We start from the raw sequence: 10,559 nt of genomic DNA, 5'->3' as shown, positions 1-10,559 counted from the left end.
TCCAGTAGGTGGCGGTTTCTCCTGAAATACACCTGAATCAGGGGCGATTCTAGGATCAGACCTTTATGGCGCTTTTCCACTACACAGTTCCAGCACGACTCGGCTCGGCTCGTTTTTCTTTGCTCCTCCATCAGGGATAGTACCTGGTACCTGGTACTTTTTTAGTATCTGCTCTGCCGAGGTTCCAAGCGAGCCGAGCCGATACTAAATGTGACGTCAACAGACTGCCGGCCACTGATTGGTCAGAGAGTCACTGGACGAGTCATGAGCACGACATAGTAGGAAGTAAAGATGGAAGAAAGGAAAATAAGACAAGAAGCAAGGAAGGAAGGAAGGAAGGAAGGAAGAGAGAGGGGGAGGAAGGACGGAAGAAAGGAAGGAAGGAAAAGAAGTCAGGAAGGACAGAGGGAAGGAAGGAAGGACAGACGGAAGAAAGGAATGAAGGAAGGAAGGAAAAGAAGACAGGAAGGACAGACGGAAGAAAGGAAAAGAAGGAAGGAAGGAAGGAAAAGAAGGAATGAAGGAAGGAGGGCAGGAAGGAAGGAAGGAAGGAAAAGAAAAGAAGGGAGGAAGGAAGAGAAGACAACAAAGAAACTGGGCCGCCGTCCCACACAAGAATCAAACCCGGCATTTTTAAATACCAACAACAGCGTTACAGTGATTGGTTTCTCTTCTCTTGCTTTGTGTGAGACAGAAAGCCTCATACAGCAGCAAGTAAACCATCACCTCCATGTCCTCCATTGTTTATGTGTTTGTGTTGATATGACAACCCCGCCCACGTTGAGTAGGTACTTTTTTGTAATGGAAAAGGTTGTTCCTGGAACCGTACCGAGTCGAGGCGAGTCGTGCTGGAACTGTGTAGTGGAAAAGCGCCATTAGAGGGGCTCAGCTCCTAATGAGAATGTGACCTGCAAGTGTTCAAACCCCTCTGATAAACTACTAATTTCACTGGATAACGTAAGTTACAACAAGAAATATTAATACATAATAGAGTGGTCTACTATAGTGTATAATAATAATAATAATGGTTCCGAATAATCACAGATTTCTACAGAGAGGACTCTAAGATAGTTAATGAACCCTGAGAGAAAGAAAATATTAAAGACAGAACCATCCAACGTACATTAAAGCTGTTAAAATAAAACCATTACATTTTTTAGAAAGAAAATATAATATTATTTATTTATTTTTAGGGGAACTTGATCACCTCTAAACAGGTTCTAAAATCGCCCTTGAACTACATAAAACATCAGTGAAATATTGTCCTGTAGTCCAAACTTAGTAACCGGTTTATATTTCGCGGTGGGAGTGAGTCATCTTTCTTCACACACGATCTTTGCCGGTCCCTTTTTCTCTCCCATCATGCACCGCGGCACCTCTCTAGCTCCAGCTGCGGGGACACCGACTCTAATGTTTCTAATGTTTCCGTTTTAACGGGGAGTTTTACGGTGTGAACGGGGATCGGAGCAGCGGGGAGCCTCGGTGGACCGGCGGGCTGGACGGTGGATGCCGGTCACGGTTCGCAGCTCTGTGCGGTGCAGCAGAAACTACACAGAGTGAGTCTCCTGGTGAGGCTGCAGCCCTGCTAACATGCTAACACCCTAAAAACAGCCTCATGCAAGATTTAGACATTCAGCACGTTATTACGAGCACGAGCTGAGGTCTGCTGCAGCGAGGACAGATTATAGACATAGTTTATATTATTAGTTTAAAGCTAAAACTAGTAAAACATCAACCAGGCCTAGTAGCAGCAGGCAGATGTCGCTTCTTCTTTGAGGGTTTTAGGCTCAGCAGGAACAAAAGATAAACTCTGAGGGTTAAAGTTAGACTCTGAACTGAGAGTTTAAATGTTGGGATGTGATTCTACATTTAAAGGAGTTAAATCTGAGCTCAGGTTAGTTAATGAACCCAACAATGACAGCTTTAGTAGAGCTACACCACCACCATCTACATGTCTAACATTGGAGCCATTTTGGTGCAATGGTGACTTTTATTGTGACTATTTAAAGTAAAGAAGTGCAGCTAATACTTCTGGAGTTTAAAGTGGATTCTCAGATGAAGGTTTGACTCAATGGATGTAAATATAACAAGCTTATTAAAATCCAACACGTCAGTCTGGTCCAACTTTAACTCTTCAACTTCAGCATCTGTCAAAGAGAACAGCTCTGAATAATAATAATAATAATAATAATAATAATAATACTGTTACTACATTTACTCAAGTCCTGTAATTATGTACAATACTGAAGTACTTGTACTTTACTGTAGTACAGTTTGAGGTACTTGTACTTTACTGCAGTACAGTTTGAGGTACTTGTACTTTACTGTAGTACAGTTTGAGGTACTTGTACTTTACTGTAGTACAGTTTGAGGTACTTGTACTTTACTGTAGTACAGTTTGAGGTACTTGTACTTTACTGCAGTACAGTTTGAGGTACTTGTACTTTACTGTAGTACAGTCTGAGGTACTTGTACTTCACTGTAGTACAGTTTGAGGTACTTGTACTTTACTGTAGTACAGTCTGAGGTACTTGTACTTTACTGTAGTACAGTTAGAGGTACTTGTACTTTACTGTAGTACAGTTAGAGGTACTTGTACTTTACTGTAGTATTTCCATGTGATGCTACTTTCTACATCTCAGAGGGAAATATTGTACTTTCTACTCCACTACATTTATTTAACAGCTTTAGTTACTTTTCAGATGCAGATTTGACACAATGGATAATATAACAAGCTTTATAAATACAACACATTGTTAAAGATGAAACCAGAAAGCAGTGTGTAGTCGGCTCACATTTCAGATGTCTATGAGTTGTTAACAGCTCCACCAAATACTGATTTTTCCCTCTAAACTTCTCACATGCTTTCATTTCAATAAATGTAGACATTTTAGAAAAGCAAAACTTTATTAATGGTTAATAAAGTTTTCCTTTTCTAAAAGTGTCGCTTTAGAAAAGAAGGAATAAACTCTTCTCTCTGTTTTCCTGTGTGTCTTTTTTTTTTAGGCGATGGCTCCCACACGGATGAAACTGCGCGTTCGTCGCCGTGACAACACAGCAGGAAGCGTCCAGCAGCCGGAGGAGGAAGAGGAGAGGAGGCGAGAGAGCAGCGGGCGCAGCAGCAGGAGGAAGAACACCAGCAATGCTTCGACTACAGCAGCAGCTGCCGCCGCCGCTGCTGCCGCTACCGCCGCTGCCGCTGCCTCCTCATCTCCTCCCGCCGCCTCCACCTCGGCGCGGGCGGTTCTAGCAGCCGAAGAGGCGTCGCCAGACTCGAAATGTCCGATCTGTCTGGACCGCTTTAACAACCTGGCGTATCTGGACCGCTGCCTTCATCGCTTCTGCTTCCCGTGCATCCAGGAATGGTCGCACAACAAGGCCGAGTGTCCGCTCTGCAAGCAGCCGTTCGCCTCCATCCTTCACTCCGTCCGCGCCGAGGACGACTTCAAGGAGTACACGCTGCGGCCGCCGCCCGCCAACAGCAGCGTGGCCGCCACCGTCGCCATGGTGGCGGCGATGGCGTCGGCAGCGAGGAGCGACCACCAGATGAGGCTGATGCTGAGGAGGCACCGCGTGGCCGACGGAGGGGAGGCGGCGACCACTAGGAGGCGCAGGAGGGAGAGAGGGGGGAGGGGCGGGGGAGGCAGGAGAGCTGCGGCGGCGGAGAGGGCAGGCGTGTGGGAGTGGTACCTGGACTCTCCTCCTCTTCCTCTCCCTCCTCTTCCTCACCACCCCGCCGTCTCTCCCATGGTGGCGGAGGACAGCGAGGAGGGCGAGGACGTGGGGCAGCAGAGGGTGAGCGGCGGGGCGGACATGGCGGAGCGTGGGGTGATCTTTGAGGGTCTGACGGGGTTGACGGGGGCGGTCGCTCCCGTGGCGTCGAACGACCGGGCGTCACGGCGACTCATGAGTTGCCTGGCGACGAGGCAGCGGATGCAGCGGCTGCAGCGCGAAGGAGGAACGGTGCGGAGGCTGAGGGAGAGAGAGACGGTGGCATTCCGCCGAGCCCTCTACCGCAGCGGGATACGGGTCCGCGGGGTTGCCGGGGTCAGCGGTAACCAGGGGCAACAGCAGCGTGACATCACAGCAGAGAGCTTCCGCCGGACGCCCTCCCACCTGAACAGGCTCCGCCCCTGGCTGCGGCGGGAGCTCACGGTGCTGTACGGCGCCCACGGCTCGCTGGTCGACATCGTCCAGCGCATCATCATGGCGCGCCTCGCCCGCCACGGCCTGGAAGACACGCCCACCATTGAAGAGGAGCTGCGACCGTTCCTATTGGCTCGCACCGACCACTTCCTGCACGAGCTAGTCAGCTTCGCCCGCTCGCCACTCAGCCTGGACAACTACGACCTGCAGGCGGTGTACGAGCCGCCCTCCACCACGCTGGAGCTCGACGGGCTGAGCAGCTCCAGCGACAGCAGCTCCGTCATCGCCATCTCCGAGGGCGAGGAGGAGGAGCGAGTCGGCGCCGCCCACGATGACGTCATACAAACAGGAAGTTGTCTCAGTCTGTCGGCCTGGGACGACGAGACACCGGGACCGTCGTACTCCACAGCCGAGCCGTCGTGTTCGTTGGCGTCGCTGTCGTTCAGCCCGGCGCCGCACGAGGCGGCCAGTGAGGAGCGAGGAGAGAAACGTGAGGAGGACGGCGAGGAGGAGTGTCTGATCGTCGGCTACAAGAAACCAATCGCAGAACGAACTCCGGAGCTGGTTCAGCTCTCCTCCGACACCGAGGATGACGACAAGGAGAAGAAGGAGGACTCCGCCTCCAACGAGAAGCCCGCCCCCCTCCCATATTTACCCACAATCCCTCCCTCCACATCCAGCGCCTGCAGGGAGGAAGAGGAGCCGCCGAAGGAGAAAGACGCGGAGGCGGCCGTGCTTGGCGCTCACGCCTGCTTGTGGTCGGGCAGCTCCGCGAGGAGTCGGGACTCTGTGTGCACGCTCAGCCCGGCGACGCCTGGTGAGGTTGAGCTGCAGCAGGAGACGGAAAGCTGGACGGACAGGAAGCAGGCAGGCGGCGAGGCGGTGAAAGAGAAGCGGAGGAAGAAGAGGAAGCGGCAAGGGCGTGAGCAGAGTTGTGAGCGGGTGAGGAAGAGCGGCACGCTATACAACCCGAACCGCTCCATCTATCCCGCCATGATGCGCCGCCACTCACACTCACCCTCGCCGTTCCACACCAGCGCGGAGTCCGGCTCGCCGCTGCCGCCGAGCCCGCCAGACTCCAGCTGGGAGTTCTGCTGCTCTCCGCTCACCTCCTCCGTCTCCTCACCCTCACTCTCCTCCTCCTCTTCTTCCTCGCCCCTCCTCTCCTCCCCACTGGCGCAGACGCCACCGCCGCCCTCGCTCTCCCCCGGCGACCGCAGCGGCGAGCACCACGGAGAGAAACCCGGCGGGAAGAGGAAGTACAAGAGCCGCCACCTGGACAGCAGCGACAAAGACCCGAGCTGGAAGCCGGGAGGCAGCCGGCGCCGCGAGAAGAGGAAGGAGAGAGGAGAGAAGGAGAGCAAGAAGAGAGACAGAGGAAGGAAGAGGGAGAGAGCGAGGAGGGACACACACAGCGGAGAGAGGTAACCATCGATTACCTCGTTAATCGTTCAAGCCCAATGATGTCGTTGGTTTGTTACAACGAAGAAAACGAGAGAATCGTCACATCTGAGAAACTAATCAGTAAACATTTGTTAGTGTTGCTTTTTAAAAAAAACAAAACAATTATTTCAATTATCAAAATAGCCAATTAACTTTAATCGACCAATCACAGCAGCTCTGTGCAGTTTGTTGTTAATGAAGAAAAGGGTCAAGTCAGAGTCGAGCTGTTTTCTGACATTTTATGGACCCAAATGTGTCTTTTAGTGTCACGTGATGTAGTTTGTGTTTTAATCATTAATTCAAACTTAACATAAAAACTTTAAACACAAACAGCAGCTCACAGAGTTAAATGCTTATAAACATATTAAGAATATTTTCAGATATGACGTTTTTCATGAACAGCAAAATGATCAAAAATCACCTAAAAAAACCAATTTATTTAGTTGTTTACTGCAACAAATGTAATAATCATCTGATCAACCTGATTAATGGTTTATTGTTTTTTAAAATATGGCGCTTTTCCACTACACAGTTCCTGCACGACTCGACTCCTACATTCAGTAGGTACTCAACATGGGTCGTCATAGCACGGCTCCATGAAACTGCCGTGACTTCGTTTTATACGCGACACAAACACATAAACAATGGAGGACATGGAGGCGATGGTGTACTTGCTGCTGTATGAGGCTTTCTGTCTCACACAAAGCAAGAAAATTGAGCCGTATGGCTGTAACGCTGCTGCCGGTATTTAAAAAATGCCAGGTTTGATTCTTGTGTGGGACGGCTCATGACTCTTCCAGTGACTCTCTGACCAATCAGCGGCCGGCAGTCTGTTGACGTCACATTTAGTATCGGCTCTGCTCGCTTGGAACCTCGGCAGAGCAGATACTAAAAAAGTACCAGGTACCAGGTACTATCCCTGATGGAGGAGCAGGTACCAGGTACTATTCCTGATGGAGGAGCAGGTACCAGGTACTATTCCTGATGGAGACACAGAAAGAACCGAGGCGAGTCGTGCTGGAACTGTGTAGTGGAAAAGCGCCAATAGTGATGAGTCCACAGTGACGCCTGTAAAACGTTATCAACAAACTAAAACTCAAAAAAAGCAGAAAATAACAGAATCTGCAGCCATCAAAACGAATCAATCAACTGATTTTAACAGTAGTGGATAAAATAAGATCAACAGTGAAGCTTTATGAGGCAGAAATTCAACATAAATCAGAATCAGAGTTATTGTGATTAACAGTTGCAGGTTTTTATGAAGCTGTTTTCTGTTTTCTGTCCCGCAGCAGCAGCAGGAAGCGCCGAGACGACCGCAGTCCGAGCGTCGAGATCATCTACGAAGGAACCATCATGTCCGACGCCGCGCAGCCGCCGGCACGCAAACGCCGCAGGAAACACCGCAAACCGCAACACAGCAGGTACGGCAGGAATATAACCAATAAATAAATAAATACAGGACTTTTTAACTTTGATTCAGATCAGAATCTCGTTGCAGCAGCTGGATTAAAATCTGATTACAGTGACGTTGTGTTTACAGACAGTAATTATATTCTAATAATTAACTATTGATCCGTCAGTCTATTGATCTGAAGCATCCTCCAAAAAGTCTCAGATATAATTTAAACTAATCATTTTAAACAGTTTGTCATGATTACATATTTCCATAACTAACCTGTAGTTTTAAAGAACGGCCAGCAGGAGGCGACGTTTCTTTTGTTTCATGGAGAAGAATAAAGTCAAAGAAATACATAAAAGTCAAATTCACTGATTTAATTTTTTTTAAGCATATAAATGATCCTGTTACTGCTAATTGAATGTTTGTTATATGATTGGACTATCAAGTAAACGTGTAATTAACCAAAAAACCTGCAGAAAGATCAGTTATTGTTTATACACTGAAATATTTGAGGCTTCATTAAATCAAATGAATCCATAAAAAAACAGCAAAATGCTTCAGAGAGAAATTTAAAACAGTTAAATAATTAAAACAAACATGTATAGATAAATAATATAGTATATACATAAATATATGTGTATATGTGATTATTAACACTGTCTGTGTCTCCCTCTCAGTTCTCCGGTCATCATCACCCTCGACAGCGACAGCAGCCACGACGACGCCAACCACAAAATCAACAGCAGCAGCAGCAGTCCACTCAGCAGCCAGCAGACCGTCGACTTCTCAGACCTTCCTCCTCTCCCGTTGGTGCATTCGGCCGGCGTGGGCGGGCCCATGGACGCGGACATCGGCGATCTTCCCGTCGACATCCTGGACAGAGGGTCTGACGGGTCGGAGATGGAGCCGACAAGCCGATCTAAGGCTGCACGTCGCGTTGGCAGCGACAACAGCGATCTAGACGTGGACGTGGAAAACGTTGAGGAGAGCGGTTCGCTGCTGGGATGCGACGATGATGACGATGATGATAAAGAACCGTCGTCTGTGATGCATGGACTAATAAGAAAGGCCGAATCAAAGTCGACCGCAGGGGAGAAAAAAGCACCTCCGACTGTAGATGGAGGAACGGAGGCGGGGGTTCGGGTCCCGACCTCCGACAGCCATCTGCTGGCGTCCATCCTCAACGAACTGGAGGGAATCTCTGCTCCTAAATGTGACCTTTCATCAAACTTTGAGCCCAAATATAAACCGAGTTTTAGGGATCAGTGTGACGGACGCCAGGCTGAGACCAGACTTCCTAGTTTGGGTTTTCCTGAGGAGGGGCGATGGTGTAACGACAGCAGGGACCAAAATCAGGGTTTTGACTTGCAGACATGTCGCACCGCTTTCCCCCCGCCACCTCCTCTGCAGCGGCTGAAGGAGGATCGGGAAGTCCCTGCATTCCTGAAACAGCCCCTTCCCGTTCAGTCGTTCAAACGGAACACGCCGCCGCCGTTAAAACACAAAGATGCTGGGAGTCCACACATGTCCCCCATCTCACCTGACACCGACACGACTGGTGTAAATTCTCCTGCTGACACAAATACAAACATCTCCCACGTTGGCTCCTCTTTTGCTGCTAAAGACGACCAGACCATCCCTCCGATCTCAACGCTGAAAAAACATTTCACGAGCGCTTTGGCTTTGAGGAGAGACTCCGCTTCTACTAGCAGCGCCGCAGCCGTTGACGTTCATTCATCCTGTAATTTAGAAACCATTGAGCCCAGTTCAGCTGCTTCTTCTACCGCTGGCATCCATTCCACTAGTCACAAATCTCCCGTTGACATTCATTCCTCTTCTTCTGGGTCAAACGCCGACTGCTTACCACATTTTGACTTCAATTCTTTTCCCGCTTCACAGCTACATTCCAGCCGTGTTAACACAAAGGAAATACCTTCATCTGGTCACAAGGCATCATCATCCTCTGAGTTGCATCCTATGAATTCTTTATCTCCCGTTGGTTTCCATTCAGCCAAAACTGGCTGGTCCAAAGAGAGGCCAGCTCACACTGACTCTACCTCCGGAGGTCACAGGAATAAGACTATCAGCTCAAATTTCTGTCGGGTAGCGCCTGTTGACCTTAATCCTTCCAGCAGCGTCTCTGCTGATGACACGCCGGCAGGAAGTGATGTTTTCTCAGGAGCCAACTCTGACACATCATCTCCTGTTTGTGTTTCACCCGTTGACTACAGGACTCAGAATCCCTCCTCGCCCGTTGACTCCCACTCCTCCCGTAATGCTGCCAACAGAGAGAAACTGTCAGAAAGGCTTTCACCCTCAACAGTGCCACCAATGACTCCCAGAGGCAGGTCGTCACCGAAATCTGCTGTTGACCTTTACCCAGAAGGACTGAAGGTGTCATCAGTAGTCAATCACGAGGAGCGATCACCTCGTGGTCACCTGCCACCCACTGATCTACATAGCAGAAGTCCTTTGCCGCCTGTTAGCTTTCATTCTTCTAGCCTTGTCCGCACTGCGATTGACGGACGCTTGAACCACACAGCCTTATCCTCGTCTCCCACTGAAAAAACCTCGCTAACGTCACAGGGAAAGTGCAGTTCTGAGTCTGAACCCATCGTTGAATCCCACTCAAAACTTGTGCACTCCACTGACTCCGATTCCAAACCTCACAACCACTTCGATCCCAGTTCCTACCCACAGTTCCCCGTTGACTCCCGCTCAAAACACCGTCTCCCCATCGGCTCTCAGCATGAACCTCAGCCATCCGTTGACTCTCATTCAAAAAACTTTCAACTCCACACGGACAATCACGTCACATCTTCCCCCGAGTCCGTGGAGAACCAGTGGAGCTCCTCCGTCGACACCCAGTCGCCCATTGACGAACACTCGACCAACAGTGTCTGGAACACACATACACACTCCGCCACGTAAAACGCCTGAAATTAAGAGACTAAATTAAGAACAAAAAGTTAAGTCTTTTTTTTTTACCTCCTTTTACTATTTTTGTTTTATTGTTTGGAAATTGATAGAAAAATTGTGTTCATTTAAAATGTAACCCCCCCCCCCCCCCATCCCATCCATTTCATCCCTATGGCCAAGTTCATAACGTGTGTGTATGGGAAGAACGTAGTTGAAATAATTATTTTCAAATGTAACGTGGTTTGTCTTTTCTGGGGCTGGGACGATTAGAAATTTTAAGAAATTTGGTTAACAATGGTTCAAAGATATTTATATTTTTAATTATCTTAAATTGAAAAAAGGAGGAGCAATGAAGCAAAATCTTTAAAGTAATCCTGTTTAATTCAAAAATAATTACATATGTTGAGAATCAAGATGTTTTTGTTTGTTTTGATGGAGATTTGTCGTTCATTCATGTGACTGGAGGAAAAATAAACTGCCAGATTATCTAATTTTGCTTATCTAAATTACTGATAAACTGAGTAGTCCCAGCCCTAGTCGAGTCACTTCAGCAGGTTAAAACAAGCATTAAAGGACGATTCCAAAGTGACGCCTCATATTGTTCCCGCATTTCATTGCTTTAAGTTTTCTTGGTTAATTAAAAAGTCAATGG

General features: G+C 48.5%; 1 protein-coding gene across 2 annotated transcripts; it reads left to right on the top strand.

The window, feature by feature from the left end:
• Window positions 1-1,409: 1,409 nt before the first annotated feature.
• On the top strand, window positions 1,410-10,050 carry LOC134006085 (uncharacterized). Of its 2 annotated transcripts, none has more exons than XM_062445148.1 (4): window positions 1,410-1,556; window positions 3,007-5,570; window positions 6,879-7,010; window positions 7,666-10,050. In XM_062445148.1, the coding sequence occupies exons 2-4, from the start codon at window positions 3,010-3,012 to the stop codon at window positions 9,917-9,919; spliced, it is 4,947 nt and encodes a 1,648-aa protein (XP_062301132.1). In that variant the 5' UTR covers window positions 1,410-1,556; window positions 3,007-3,009; the 3' UTR covers window positions 9,920-10,050. The 2 variants fall into 2 exon arrangements, with proteins under 2 accessions (XP_062301132.1, XP_062301133.1); XM_062445149.1 differs by having other exon boundaries at window positions 1,410-1,568.
• Window positions 10,051-10,559: the final 509 nt, after the last annotated feature.

This window comes from Scomber scombrus, chromosome 23, assembly GCF_963691925.1.
Source record: "Scomber scombrus chromosome 23, fScoSco1.1, whole genome shotgun sequence".
Classification (NCBI taxonomy): domain Eukaryota; kingdom Metazoa; phylum Chordata; class Actinopteri; order Scombriformes; family Scombridae; genus Scomber; species Scomber scombrus.
The sequence above is the reverse complement of the archived record's forward strand: the minus strand, read 5'-3'. Positions and strand labels throughout refer to the sequence as shown.